General features: G+C 50.4%; 1 protein-coding gene across 5 annotated transcripts in view; it reads left to right on the top strand.

Annotated features, from left to right (window-relative positions):
• The window catches only part of Znf395 (zinc finger protein 395), a 37673-nt gene extending 22979 nt beyond the window's left edge, over nt 1–14694 (top strand). For all 5 annotated transcript variants that reach the window (XM_046442964.1, XM_046442962.2, XM_046442965.2 and 2 more), the window contains 9 exons: nt 808–1072; nt 2410–2642; nt 4218–4327; nt 7026–7264; nt 7710–7810; nt 8518–8818; nt 10227–10319; nt 11105–11205; nt 11669–14694. In XM_046442964.1, coding sequence (XP_046298920.1) covers nt 808–1072; nt 2410–2642; nt 4218–4327; nt 7026–7264; nt 7710–7810; nt 8518–8818; nt 10227–10319; nt 11105–11205; nt 11669–11780 — 1555 coding nt within the window. In that variant the 3' untranslated portion in view covers nt 11781–14694. The remainder of the gene's footprint in view (nt 1–807; nt 1073–2409; nt 2643–4217; nt 4328–7025; nt 7265–7709; nt 7811–8517; nt 8819–10226; nt 10320–11104; nt 11206–11668) is intronic.
• Nucleotides 14695–15337: the final 643 nt, after the last annotated feature.

Raw genomic sequence — 15337 nt, 5'->3', positions numbered from 1 at the left:
ACCTGGTGCTCAGGGTTCCTAGGATGAGTGGAGCAGCTTGGCTTATTTCCAAGGCTCTCCACAGCTTTGAAGCCAATTTACCTTGGGAACCTGCAAGTCACCAACAGGTGTCTTCATGCTTTACCGGGCAGTACTGTACCCAGGAATGTCACAGAAGGAAGCACGTGGACGTGTGTGCTCAGACAATTCTCGGAGCAGGAGGAACAGTTTAGACAGCAAAACATCGGATGTGCTTTCAGGGACAATAATAAAGGGACTTATAAATCAGCAATGGTGCATCTGCCTAAGAAAATACTATGTAGCTTTTTTTTTTTTTTTTTTTCCTTTGGTGCTGGTGATTGAACCCAGGGCTTTGTGTCTGCTAGGCAGGCTCTCTACCCCTGAGCTACACCCAGCCCACTGACTATTTTATAGAATAACATTTAATGATGTAGTAAAAACTTACCTAGCATATTAGATGAAAACTCAGTTTACTAGACAATGATACTATTTTTGTAGAAATAAAAGTATGTAAATTGCATGTTTGGAAGAGAGGGGGATGCTATTTAGACAAGACATCTTTGGGAGGCAGTTTCCTGAGTGATTTGGTTTTCTTTGTGCTCATCAGTATTTTCTAAATGCCCTGCTAGGAACAGGAATCAATTTTGTAAAAAGAAAAAAGAATGATAAAAGTCTCTTTAAAATATTTCATCTGTTTTGATGGACACTCGCTGGTGCCTGCCATTCCATGTGCAGGGCTCTGTGTGACCTTCTGATTCCTGTAGATGGTGACAGAAGACTGACTCACTGTCACCTTTGCCTTCCCAGGAGACACAGCAGCATGGCCAGTGTGCTGTCTCGCCGCCTTGGTAAGCGGTCTCTCCTGGGAGCCCGGGTGTTGGGACCCAGTGCCTCCGATGGGCCATCAGGGGCCAGCTTGCCCTTGGAGCCACAGGCAGAAGTTCCGGAGGGGGCTGCTCCCCAGCCCTTCCTCGCCTCCAAGGACCCTACGTGCCAGGAGCAGCCCAAGGAGGTCCTCAAGGCTCTGGGCACCACTGGCCTTCAGCAAGTGGCCTTTCAGCCTGGACAGAAGGTAGGTTGATCCCAGTGTGGCTAGGTGTCCCATCTCTAGACCTTGTGGCTGACAGGCTGAGGTCACCCCAGTGACAGGCCAGAAACTCTCCAGCCACTAGTGTGAGTGCAGACCTTTCCCTCCATCTCTGGAATTGGAGCGAGAGCTTGCCTCATTCCAGACTCCAGGCTCCTCCTCGGCTGTTGTTTGGAGCAGAAGGTGGCCAGACATTCTGGGCTGTTCCGCACCTCAGTCTGAAGTGTGGGCTTAGCTCAGTGGCTCTTAATTTGCCTCCATTTTCAGCTTTGCAGAAGAAGGGAAAGGACCTCAGATTGTAAAGTCAGAGAAGATTAGGTTTTGGATATTTTAGGAGATGAAGAGGTTTGTGTAGTTGGAGTTTAATGTGAATTTCCAGTGTCCCCTCCCCAGTATCACCTCGGCCTGTTATTATCCTTACATCTAGATGCCTGGGGTTCTCTGTCCTCATCTTTTCAAGGACCCATGGAGACTCTGCCTCTGTCTCCCCACGAGACAAAAGTGCCCCCCAGGCCTCTCTTCCCATGAGATAAAGTGACTTCCAACTCCAAGTGTCCCTTGAGAGAGGTCAGCCTACCTCTACCCCTTTCTGGCTTATCCTCAGGGAGACTGAGAATTCTCTGAAGAGAAGAATGCAGGGTATGAGAAATTCTGGGCAAGAGCATTTGGTGGGTGCCAGCAGATAGGCAGGATTTCAAGAGATAAGCAGGGCAAGAGATCAGGAAGATGGGTACAGATTCCAGATTCAGAGAAATCTCAGCTACTGACATGTTCACTGTCTTCCAGTCTAGAGAGTGAATAAGGACCTCTTTGGGGGAAGAACTGATCCAATGTGGCTAGTCTGGGTACTTGGGTGGGCAGCAGGTGCCTGGGAACATCTGCTCTTAGTCTGGTTTCAGCTGTAATAACAGAATACCTGTGACTGGGTAATTTATGTACAATAGTTATTTGGTTTGTGGTTCTAGAGGCTGGGAAGTCCTTGGTGCTGCATCTGGAGAGGGCCTTCGTGCTGCGTCATCCCATGGTGGAAGGTGGAGGGGCAGGAGAGGGCAACAAGAGAGAGATAGTAACAGGGGGCTGAAGTTGCTTTTATAACAACCTGGCCCACTGGCGACATATCTAACCCACCCCCATGGTGGTGGCATTAATCCATCCAGGAGGGCAGAGTCCTCATGGCCCAATCATCTCCTGATAGGTCCCTCCCCTAACACTGTTGCACTGGAGATTAAGTTTCCATCACATTCAGACCAAAACACCCATGAATTAAGGATAAGTGAGGTGAGAACTGCTGTGTGCTGACTTCCGGCTGTTGTTCCCTGCAGGTCTATGTGTGGTACGGCGGTCAGGAGTGTACAGGCCTGGTGGAGCAGCACAGCTGGGCAGAGGACAAGGTGACGGTCTGGCTGTTGGACCAGAAGTTACAGATCTGCTGCAGGGCGGAGGAAATATGGCTGGCAGAGCTGCAGGGCATGATGCCCCAGGTGCCACCTCCAGAGTACGGGGCCCAGGCAATGGCTTACAGACCTGTCTCCAGGAACATTGATGTCCCAAAGAGGTTCGTGTGGGCAGTGAGGGGTGTGAGCGGGGCTGCTTGGAGGTGGGGGGATGGTGGGGACAAACGGAATACAGAGAGCAGGCATCCTTTGGAGGAAGCCAGCTGGGCGTCTTTTCCTGCCCATAACATTATTCGGGGTGACACATCTTTACTTTAGCAAAGGGCTTCTCACCCCCTGCGCACTTAAGGCAAACTCAGTTCATAGTTTTTCATGAGCAGAGACAGGAAGAAATGGCTCGGATCAGGAGGCAGCAGACAGGTTTAAAAGGGCAAACAGTAAATAATCGGGGCTTCGTGGGCCAGTCACTGCAGCTCAGCCCCACCGCGGTTGCGTCCCAGCAGCCACAGATGATGAGTGAAGTCAGCAGGCTCAGCTCTGCTCCCGTGAAACTTCATTTATGGATGCTCAGACTTAATACAATTCTTATGTGTCACAGGTCAAGAAATAATATTCTTCTTTTGATTCTGAAAACTATTTAAAATGTCAAACCAACCATAGCCCCCCTAAAAATTTTAAAAAGAAAATCTATTTTATATACAAGATGTGCAAGCACTTAAGCCCTGAGCCACCTCTCCTTCTCTGTCTGTGGGTGCTAGTGCCATTGGTGGGAGATGCGGTGTTTTGAGACCAGAGCCACAGTATTTCAGTGGAAAACCAGCAAATAAATTATTTTTTTATTCTGTGGAAATTTGAAAATTCAAAGAACATATTAATAAACACGTTTAACACATTGTGTGGGTCTTGGTTTAGCTGCTTCAAACCCAGTTGCATAGTTTAATAGACCTGAATTGTGAAGAATGAATTAATACAGTCCTTTGAAATAGACCTCCTAGATGTTGATTTCTGACTAACTTTTCCTAATATTTAGCATGAACTTACAGATAGTCCTAATGTTTCTTTTGAACAATATAACTGAATATGAATTGTTAAAATCACATGTAAAACTTTGTGGAACTTTGCTGTATAAAGCATGGAGATTTGCACCAGATTTTTCTTGTGTTTCTGGTCTGTTTACTCATTGGCTAATGTAGGAGGTTTCATTGACCTTCAGAAACTAACAGAATGCCTTGTTTGCTTTGGAGGAGAGGAGGAAGATATTGATTTGTGTAATATTCCCCTCTAAATTTAAGTATGAGAATAGGAAAAGAGGTAGTTTTTATGCTTTTTGGATTCCAGTGGGCATCTTGCATTTCCAACTTTGCTGTATCTTTTTTTTTTTGGTGTCTTCTCTCTTTTCCCAAATAAAATGCTGCATGTGAGGCTGTGGAGTTAAAAGCCAAGTCAGGGGAGCACGGGGCTGCCCCAGGGCGTCAGCCCGGTTGAAACAGAGGACCCTGTCATACTGGGGCTGATATTGTAAACATCTTTCAGAAGGGGCATTTTTCATGAAGAGGGGGGAAAGACCTTGCTGTTTCTGGAGCACACACTGGCTGATTGGAGAGGGGCTCTGTGGGGACAGTGCAGAAGTGTAAGACGATCCCATGAAGATAACCGGAAGTGGCGTCTCTTTCCCCGGGCACTGCAGACCAGCTGGCCCAGGAAGTAAACTTTCCCACCTACCCATTTGAATCTAGGAAGTCAGATGCGGTGGAAATGGACGAGATGATGGCGGCCATGGTGTTGACATCGCTGTCCTGCAGCCCGGTTGTGCAGAGTCCTCCTGGGGCCGAGGCCAACTTCTCTGGTGAGCAAACAGAGGCGGAAGGGTCTGGGCATGCAGAGGCTGGTGACTGACACCTGTGCTCTGAGTAGCTGGTCACAGCCGGCTTGGCAGTAGGATTTCCCGAGGTCCTTCAGACTGCCTGAGTGACATTGAGTCAGAAGCTTTGTCCTTTTCCCTCAGTTTCCTCATCTGGGAGAAGCTTCCTGGTGCACTGTGGAGGTGATTGAGCTCAGCACTGAGCCAACTGGCCACTGGAGTAAGTTCTGCTGTGGCATTAAGTGAGTGTGGCACTTTGATGGGGGCCTGAACAAGGCCAGTAGAGGAATATTTCGTTCACAGAGGTAGAAATATGCTAAACAGTCCCCTCATGGCCTCAAGAAAATTCATGCTGCTTTTCCAAGTGCCCAATTCAGCCTTGCAAATTAGTGTGGGCCTACAGGTCAAGGACAGGAATCAATGAGCTGAAGTCTCAGCTAAATCTCATTGCTTCATAAAAACCAATGGTATGACTTCAGACTTACAAATTAAAACAAAATTCTGGCTGCAACCTCAGAATACTTTCTCAGTGATACGAGGGGAAGAAAGATTGCATCAGTTTTTTTGACAAGACCAATAGGGAATCTGAAGTTTTCTTGGAAATTTGTTATAGAGCTGGCCTACCTTACACCCAGGGAAGAACTTTTTCATCTATGTGACCTAACTGAATAGCAAGCTACTTAAAACTTAGGGGAATGTAGAGTTAGCTCTAAGCATGTGCCAGTAGGAAAGTGCCCATTACATGTGTTCCTCGTATTTAGTCTCCCTAGATAGGAAGTGAATATGAAGGACAAATTGTTTTTTTTTTTTTTCACCCAAAGCCTGTTGGAAGGTGTCTCTGCACTGTGAGGACACCTAGAGGTGAAGCTCAGTAGTGCATGTCTGCTTGATGAGCAAAACCCAGAGGAGGGAAGTCAATTAGTTTTTAGGAAGTCCTGCAAATCTGGGTGTTTTAGTCAGTTTTTTCACTCCTGTGACTAAAGGTTCTAACTAGAACAAGTATAATGGAGGAAAAGTTTATGTGAGGGCTCACGAATTCAGAGGTCTTAGCCCACAGAAGGCTGGCTCAATTTCTATGGGGCTCAAGATGAGGCTGAACATCATGGTGGAGTGTGTGGCAGAGGGAGCAGCTCACGTCGTGGTGATCAAGAAGCAGAGAGAGAGCGACTCCACTTGCCAGATACAAATATATATAATGCCCACCTCCTCCGGCCACACCCTGCCAATTCACACTGATTAGGCTAAAGCTGTCACCCAATCATTTCTCCGCCAAACTTTCTTGCATTGTCTCACATGTGAGCTTCAGACACCTTACATTTAAAGCATAACACTGGGAGATCTGGGAGGTTGGATCAACAGATCCAGGAAAATGCCCTGAAGGAAAAGAAAACTACCGACTCCAACTCCCATCAGAAGTGTGTGTGTGCACTCACACACGCTCATCCTCCCACGTGCATATCACCAATCACCTGCCTGAATCCTGTTAGCTTCAGTCCCTTTTTGACAAAACTTTTCATTGTCTTAAAAAGATTTCCATTCAAACATATTTCTTTTTTTTAAATGTTTATTTTTTAGTTGGTCACAATATCTTTATTTATTTATTTTTATGTGGTACTGAGGATCGAACCCAGGGCCTCGCACATGCTAGGTGAGCACTGTACCACTGAGCCACAACCTCAACCCTGTCAAACATACTTCTGATCTTATAATTGAAATTAGTGGAAACGTAAGTCTTCCTTGGTAATTAATTATTTGAAGTTTGTAAAGTGAGGTACACACAATAACCCACCCCCCCCCCCCAAACTGCATTAATCATGAGTACTGTTTGCACAAAAACCACCTGCATCCTTTGGTCTATGTATTGTTAGGATGGTGCTCTGAGTGTGTATACACAGGGGATTGTGAATATTTTTCTTTTTTTTCCCTACGGTACCAGGGATTGACCCAGGGTCTTGTGGATGCTAGACATGTGCTCTGCCACTAAGCTACATCTCCAGCCCATAAGTATTTCTTAAAAGTTCACTTGTAAACTGTCACTGCAATGCATTTGCAAAGGAGTACTTTGTTCTCATGATATACAATATTTATCTGGTATCGCTTCCGTAGAAAAACTTCTGAGAAAGAGCTTGTTGCTGGCTGACCCCTTTGTCCCTAGTGCTGGTCATCCTAGATGTAGTGTTCTGCTCCCTGCCCTCCTCTCCCTGATAGATTACCTGATTGGAATGCATTTTTCAGGACTTGAGCAAGACAGACGCCCCTCGTGCACCCCCCCCCCACACTGTGCTCCTCAGCTATGCATCGTCTCCCCTGTTGTCTTGGGGAGGTGGCATTTAGGATGAGCTTCCTGGACTCGTGTTCCTCAGCCAGGCTGGAGGCAGGAGAGGCTCCCCCTGCTTTTTAGCATATACAGTGAGAAAAGAATTTCAACTCAGTCTCTTTCTATTAATCCTGCACAAAAGGAAGTTACAGTGTGCATCTGCTGGTCAGGGATGACCGATGTGGCTGTGGCAGAAAGTGTCCAACAGGGTAGACCAGTTCTACCAGTAGATATTGCTGCAGTGAATGGACCGGCTCCCTAACTTTTGCTGCAGGCCTGAAAAGGACTTTCTGTTTTGATTTGTTTTTTCTTTGTGCCTGGGAACAAGCCCTGAGCGTCCTCTCTCATCTTCTTTCATCTGGCCAGCCTCCCGTGTGGTCTCGGGTGACCCGTGGAAGGAGAGCGGCGATGTGTCAGACAGTGGCAGCAGTACCACCAGTGGGCACTGGAGCGGGAGCAGCGGCATCTCCACCCCTTCGCCGCCACACCCCCAGGCCAGCCCCAAGTATTTGGGGGATGCCTTTGGTTCTCCCCAAACTGATCATGGCTTTGAGACCGATCCTGACCCTTTCCTGTTGGATGAACCAGCTCCACGCAAAAGGAAGGTAGGTGCCTGGCGAGCAGGAAGGGCCAGCTCTGGAGCAGCAGGGACCCCACGGCCCCAGATGGTCACCACTCCCCCCTCTACAGTTCTCCTTTGCTACGTCTGCTACTTTGTGGTGTTCCTGGGACCGGCTCCTTCTCTTGGATACCACTTTTTCTTTTTAGCCTCTACCCCAGTCCCTGCCTCCTTCCCTGTCCTCCTACAGAGGGCCGCGCATGAGGGGCTGCAGGTGGACTCATAGCTGCAGCACCGGGCACTGCTGTGTCCCCAGGACCACTTGCAGGGCCCCCTGGTGGCCATTTCTCTGCTCCCAGAGAAGCCCCTTCCCTAGAGCCTTTTGCTGGGTCTGCAGAGGATTGCAGCCGGCAGAGGGCCCCACCGGGTGAGGATGAACGAGGGGGTGGTGGGGAAGTGTGCCAGGTACCCAGACTTCCTTTTTCCCCTAGAACTCTGTGAAGGTGATGTACAAGTGCCTGTGGCCCAACTGTGGCAAAGTTCTGCGCTCGATCGTGGGCATCAAGCGACACGTCAAAGCCCTCCACCTGGGGTAGGTACGGAACTCAGGGCCTCTTGCCTGTGGTGCCATTTAGGTGTCCCTTCACCTGGATACTTCCCCAAGACCCAGAGCCCAGGTGCTTTCAAGGAAATGACTTGCTGGGAAACCCCTGTACTGACCCCTGGCTGCTGTCAGGATGATGTCCTTGTTGGGGAGGACAGTCCCTCACTTCCTGGTGAATGTCCATGCTATTTGTGGAACCGAGCCCTGCCTGCCTTATGGATCTGTCTCATGCCCCATGTAGGAAGCAAGATGTTTTAGTTCTGGGTAGAAATAGGGTAATTTGGTCCATTCACTGATGGACCCTGTAGCCAAGACATGGAGTGGTCAATGCTGTACCTGCTTCCCCCTGGGAGTTGAGTATCCATCAGCACTGAGGTGGCACCAGGACGTTGACTCTGTGCAGAGCCAGCCTAGTGACTGCCCTGGCAGGAACTGATTCAGTGTAAGGGAGTGGGTGTGCGTACGTGCTCTGTGAGGGTGAGCCTTTGTGCCCGGAAAAACAGTTTCTGCTGATGTGTGAACACGTAGTCCCTGGTGACACTTGTTGGGAACAGGGTGTCTGGGCACTCTCTTGGGCTCCTTCTCTGACTTGCTGGGTAGCCCCAGGCAGTGGCTTCCCTCTTATACCTTGGTTTCCGCTGGCTGCGGAGGAGGGCTGCATGTCCCCAATGATAACCTCATCTCCTTCTGCACAGGGACACCGTGGACTCTGACCAGTTCAAGCGGGAGGAGGATTTCTACTACACAGAGGTGCAGATGAAGGAGGAGTCTGCTGTGGCTGCGGCAGTTCCCTCTGCCCCTGGGACTCCCACCGTTGAGCCAGCTCCCACCCCCCGAGTGACCAGCCCATCCCTTGCCACTCTTCCACTGCCTCTGTCCAAAGCCCAGACCTCTGGCCCGGAACACTCTGGTCTGGAGTCTCCCCTGCCCTCGGGTGCTCTCAGCAAGTCAGCTCCTGGCTCCTTCTGGCACATTCAGGCTGACCATGCATACCAGGTATGGACGGCGGCTCTCAGGGGTTCAGCCTTGGGTCCCAGCCAGTCACTGGTCAGCCGAATCACAGGCCCCTGACCCCCCTGATTGAAGACTGAGCACTTGGACCACATTGATAATCTTCTCCAAAAAAGGAAACGAATCTGACATCACTGTCAGTAAAAGTGGGGATTCCTAGACCCCTCCCATCAGTCATTGTCAGGAGTGGTCCTGAGGAACCCAGCTGAATCTCTGCGTGACCAAGCTGATGGATTTGGGCTGGGGTGTCCTCCCATTGCTGGTTTATTTATTTATTTATTGTGGTATTGGGGATTGAACCCAGGGCCTTGCACATGCTGGGCAAGTGCTCTACCACTGAGCCACATCCGCAGTCCCACATCTCTGGTTTAAAAGGTGATGCAGTAGTGTCTTTGGACTTCTTGGGGGGTAAATCTTTGATTTCTACAGTTATGTTAATCAAACAACCCTCTTTTGAATACCTGCTGTGTGTCAAACATTGGGCTGAGTCAGCCTTTAGAAAGAATCAGACACAGTCCCCACCCTGTGGAGAGTGTGCTATAGCTGGTGAGGAAATGTGTGGAGCCTGGCTAATTATAATAAGGAGGCCAGTATTGTTTACTGGAGGCAAAAGAAGTAATTGTGTATAGAGGAGGGATCACACTGTTATGCTGAAGCAGGTAGGAAAGTTGTCACAGGGAGGTGACTTTAGGATGATCTTCCTGCACACAGTAGGTATGTGTGCAGGTTCCTGTGCACTGGTTTTAAAATCTTTCTGTGCCCACAGCTTGGTCTTTTTAGACTCTGGACCAGTTTGCAAGTTAGTAATTAAAAAGTAGTTCTTCCTATCAGAAAACTTAAAAAAAAAATGCGCTGGTTCTTCTTCTCATTGAGCGAGTAGCCACTTTGCTATTTCACCTTTGGCTAGTGTCCAGCTCTAGCTGACCCTGTGGTGCCTGGACAATGTGTCTGGTATTTTTGCAAGGGTCTCTAAACCGGACATCCCTGACCACATAGTTACCTGGTGACTCAGTGTTGTATTCTACCAGTTCCTCCCCCACTCAGATGTTTTAGACTTTTCTTGGCAACTGCCTGTGGCATATTCTTGGTAGGTGATCTAACCGAGAAGTTAGTGCCCTGCGGGATTGAGTCACCTACCTGGCATGTAACCAGCTCTGAGACGAGGGCTCCAAAGCAAGGTTGGAGCCTGGTACCAAGGATACTACTTTGAAGAGCTGGGTGCTCTGAGCTTGCTCTGGGGAGGACCCCTCTGGTGTGCCCCAGGACGTCTTCCCAGTCATCTCACGTAGACAGAGGTGCACTTTCTGCTGTGGAAAGTGACATTACAGGCACGCTGGGCAGACTGGGGACTTTCTGAGCTGGAACCCCAGTTGACGAGTCCTTGTCCTCACAGGCTCTGCCATCCTTCCAGATCCCCGTATCTCCCCACATCTACACCAGCATCAGCTGGGCTGCTGCTCCTGCCGCCGCCTCCCCGCTCTCTCCGGTGAGTGACCTTTAGCACTCTGGGGCACTGGTACAAGGCCAGGGCTCTTGCACACACCTGCAGGGCTGCTGGCCATCTCTTCAGTACACAGACCATGGTGGGGGTTGTCACTGGGCCTCTGGACCCCAAACTTTGTGAAGCTCTCCACGTGTTGTCCCTCCCCCGCCCAGTACTCCTCAGCTGGTCATAGTCCATCTCAGAAGCTGAGGCAAGGTACCTGCCCAGAAAATCACTGGGGGGGGCTGGGGTCAGTTCCCTGCCTCTGAGTGTTGGTGCTTGTTAGAGTTTTAATGCCAAGAGGAGAGGAAGCGGGAGAATGTGGGACAGTCAGAAGATGGCTCTGTAAGCTCTGTGTGGCTGATCAGAAATCTCCAGGCCTGTGTGGACCAGCACCTTCGGTCGCTACGTCTGAACTAAAATGAATCATAAGTTGTTGACACCACGTGTGCTGGGCTCTGATCTCAAGTATGCGCCACAGGGAGGTGTCACACTTTGCAAAATCCAGTTGCTAGAAGGTGCCATTGATACAGCAGGATGCCCTCACTTGTTCCACATGTGGGAACTCTGTCTAAATCCTCTCCGCTGCAGCCTCCCTCAACCTACCTTTGGCTGCTGTGAGCCTCTCTACCCACAGCGCCCTTCCAGAGGAGGCCTTGTGCCTCCTGTGTTGGCACTGGCTGTGGGGTCCAGCAGTGCACCCAGGAGCTCGGGAAGTGTGGCCTCCTGTCCTGGAGGATGCCCTTGTGCTCACAGCCTGTCCTTACGGCCCCATTCCTCATGCCCAGGTTCGGAGCCGGTCACTCAGCTTCAGCGAGCCGCAGCCTCCACCTGCAGCAAAGTCTCACCTGATCGTCACCTCTCCACCCCGGGCCCAGGGCAGTGCCAGGTGAGATGTCTGCTGCTGTACTCTGACTTTTTTCATTTTGGTAATACGGATTGAACCCAGGGGCCCTTAACCACTGAGCTACATCTATGTCCTTTGTTTCATTTTATCTAGAGTTAGGGCCTTGCTGAGTTGCTTAGGGCCTCAGTGAGTTGCTGAGGCTGGCTTTGCACTCACAGTCCTCCTGCCTCAGCCTGAGCCACTGGGATAATAGGCGTGTGCCCCCACGCCTGGCTGGTGTTTTGTTTTTTGTTCCCCGTCTCCTGATAGTGTGGAGCCTGAGTTCAACCAACGGTAGTTAGTAGGATCGGTCCCCAGAGGGGATCCCGGGTGGAGGACACACTGGAAGGGCTGGCTTCTGTCCCCTGAGCCTCTGACCCGTTGGGCCTTTGGGGGGCCTGTTTGCCCAGCTTCCTGCCTGGTGCCGTCCAGGTCGTGACTCTGCATTTGTTTTTTCTTTTGACAGGAAAGCCCGTGGGGAGGCCAAGAAGTGCCGCAAGGTGTACGGCATCGAGCACCGGGACCAGTGGTGCACGGCCTGCCGGTGGAAGAAGGCCTGCCAGCGCTTCCTGGACTGAGCCGCCAGCCACTCTGCTCCAGCCCTGCCCGGCAGCCTGATGGCAGTCGGCCTTGGGGGAAGCAGAGAGGTGCAGAGCCCGAGCGGGTGGTTCCCACTCTGTTGGCTCAAGTGTAACACTTAAAACACTTTCTCCCCCTTGTGGGAACGTTTTATTTTTTAAAAAAGAAGCAAAAATATTTTTTCCCCCAAAATAGGAGAGAGCCAAGACTGACGAAGGGTATTCTACAGCGAACCAGAGACCAAAGAATTACTAGTCCCTCCCACCTGCCCTGCCCCGGGGGCACTGGTTTGTACTGGACTGTGTGTCCTGTTTCCTGCCGAGTTGGTGGATCCTTTGTTTTCTCAACTTTTCCAGAAAGGACTGTGAGCAAGATGAATTTCTTTTTCTTAAAAAATGAGGAAGTTTCTGGCTGGGGGTGACATGAGGCAGGACCACAGGTGGGGTGGGCAGCAGACGTGTGCCTCCTGGGGGGTGGCTCCTCTTCCCTGTCTGAACAGCTTTTGGAAGGAAGAGGAAAATCCTTCAAAGGTGACAGCATTTCAATCTGGGTTTCCTCAGAGGTTGGGCTGCCTCCCAACAAGTGCTACATGACTTCTTTTCAAAGCCCAGACGAGTCTGCTTTTAAAGACTGTCCTCAAATCGCTGAGCCCAGGCTGATGGTTTCTGAGACGGGGCGGTTCAACACTACCTTGACCATCCTTCTGTGTCCTGGAGGAAGTGCTAGAGGTCTCAGTGTCTGGGGAACTATCCTTACCTGAACAAAGCCCCCGAGGTCCTTCCCTCCCGTGTGGAAGGACAGGCCAGAACCGTTGAATCTTATCTGGTTCATTCAGATAAGATTGAATGAGGGGGTTTCATTCACCCCTTTCTGTGGGTGGCCCTGAGAAACTCTGGAGGCGCTCTCGTCTCTGGGCTTCACCAGGGGTTTCCCCGTTTTTGCTTTGTGCGGAAGGCAGGGTGAAGAAGGTCAAGGCGAGTCCTTGTGGGAGTGAGATTCGGGAAGTCCAAGAGGAAGGCAGGGTGGGCTAGCCATTCCTGCCGTTTTGGCCCTTGGTGTCTCTAGAGGCCGCAGGGCTTTGGGGGAGAGGGTTGCACTGAGGTCAGTCTGCCAGGCTGTTCTTGTCGAGGGCAGAGATTGAGGCAGTTGAGTGCCAACTAAGGATGAATGGAGACGGAGTGGGCCAAGCCCTGACGTTGTCTGAGTCTCTCCTTCCTCCCAGCCGACTTGGCTGCAACGCTTGTGGCCTGCTGAACATGACCACCCGGGGCCCGGCTGTCTCAGACATGAGTCCTGGACTGATGTCCCAGGTGTCACAGGCTTAGGGAGTCCCACCAATCCACCTCTCCTGAGCCTGAGCAGCAGTGTCCACCTTTGATTATCATTGAGACTGTCCTCTTCGTCCCAGGTGAAAACACCTGGCTGCTGACGCTCTGTTGGTGGCTTCACGTGGGAAATAAATGTCTGTTTTTCAATCCGAGACACATGGAGCATTACCAAACCTGCAAACCTAAGAATAGGGGTGTGATGTGGTGAAGGGTGTAGTGGCCTGGGCTGATGACAGAAGGGACAGCCCCTCTTATGCAAGAGTGTCTTTGGTGGGGGTGGGGATATATTTTTATATTTTAGGAGAAAGATGTATATGGGATTCTGTTTCTTGGTGAAGCTTGAAACCAGGTCAGCCAGAGGTGGTCCAGGCTCTTGTGTCTCTTTGACTGCAAGGAGAGTTAAAAGCTGATGGCCTTCTTGCCTCATTTCCCACGTTGTCCCTCTTCAGATCTTACTGGGGAAGGGAGCACGGGGGCATGTGGACACGTGGGGACTGTGCAGGAGGTCCCCCCTCTTAAACCCCGGCTCGCGCTGAGTCTCACCGTCAGCAGCGCTGTTTTAATCCCTGCCTCCATTTGGACCTTGGAGATAAAAACTGGATACAAAGATGTTGTCCATGTGTGGCCGGCTTCTCATGCCGTGGGTACCCAAGACAGAAAAGGAGGAGAGAGAGAAGGAATTGATGGGACACTTTAAAAGCTGAGGTGGCTTTCTTGTTCTTGTCCTTTATCTCCTTTCCATGCGGCCTTCCCTGTTGCATCGGCTCCTTCCCCCTTGGCGGTGGCGCGGGCCTCCTCGCCCTCCGTCCACCTGCTTCTCCGTCTCGTTGCTCTTATGTTGGTTCCTGTCGGGCGGCTTGTCCTTGGGGTTGCTCCGCTTGTTCCTCCTGGGAGGGTGGGGGTGGCCGGTGAGTCGACCTGGCGATCTCTCCCTGCTTCCCAGACCCCTGGGCCGCAGAATCTGGCTGGAGGAAGATGCCGCAGGTGTGCATTTGAAAGTAACAGGACTCATCTGCAAAGCAGTTACCTAAGGAAAGGTGTCCAGTGACGTTTCCCCGTATTCGGGTTCTCTTTGAGGTGCCTTCAGAGCCGGGGCTGTGTTTGGAGCAGCCTCCGTGAGGCTGGGTCTCCGCCATGTGTGTTCAGTGCAGAGTCCAGACCATGTCTGCGGTCAGGGCACGACTCGGGTGGAGAGTCAAAGGACTCTCAAGTAACACAGCTCAGAGTTAACGAGGTGACTTTTAACCCCTCTCTGAAGGCCATCGTGTAACCTCAAACAGAGTTGTGAGCAGTCAGTGACTTTTTGAAGGACAATATCGGATGTGGGAACTCTGTTGGAAGAAATCTGTCCTGTTCCTTTCTGGTCATTCCAGGTTCTGACTTCACCAGGGGTAAAAAGAAAAAAAAAAAAGGGAGATAAATCCCATTTGTGAATTGTTTTATTGGCACCCCCCGCCCCCTGCCCAGCTGTCTTCCAAGTATTATTTTTACTGTTAAAATTTTTTTAAAAAAATGTGAAATGTAATGTTTTTACAGCAACAATATGAAATATATTTTATAAGGAATAAAATGGTACATTGTCTGACTTGGTGTGTTTTTTCTTCCTCCTGCTCCTATAAAGAGTAAGCGTCTCAGTGTCCTTGGTGTGAGACAAGTGCTAGCATGTCACCCTCTGGAACCAGGAAGTAACATTTGCCAGGAACTGGGCCAGCTGCTTGTGCGAGGGCGTTGCTGTTGCTGCTACTTTACAAACGAGGAGAGGGAGGCACCAAGCCTAAATACCTTGCCCAGATCACAGATGGGGAGATAATGGCACCAGGGCTGTGATCCAGGCAGTAACTATTTTGAACTGCTCATGTTGACAAAGGGAATATATTCTGGACTATATTCCCAAGTGTGTTGAGGAAGGGGCTTGGGATAAAGGAGAAAATAAGTCATACCCTAAGTATTAGTCAGCTTTTCCTTACTATAATGAAATATCTGAGGCAGGCTAACTTTATAAAGGAAGAAAGGTTTATTTAGCTCACAGTTTGAGGGACTGGAAATCCAAACTTCCTGGTCAAGCTCTTGCAGGGCACCCCTTGGCTGTTTGCCTGATGGCAGATGGCAATGGTGGCAGCTCCTGTAGGAGGGAGAGATGGGTCACATTGGGAAAACAGGAAGCCAGAGAGGCTGGAGTCCCTGAGTCCCTTCCTAGGACACACTTAGGGCCCTCTGCTGGGTACCAC

Source organism: Marmota monax, unplaced genomic scaffold (genome assembly GCF_021218885.2).
Source record: "Marmota monax isolate L192 unplaced genomic scaffold, Marmota_monax_Labrador192_F-V1.1 WCK01_AAM20220418_F8-fsc00344, whole genome shotgun sequence".
Classification (NCBI taxonomy): Eukaryota; Metazoa; Chordata; class Mammalia; order Rodentia; family Sciuridae; genus Marmota; species Marmota monax.
Note: the sequence above shows the minus strand (reverse complement) of the source record. Positions and strands in the feature narration are given on the sequence as shown.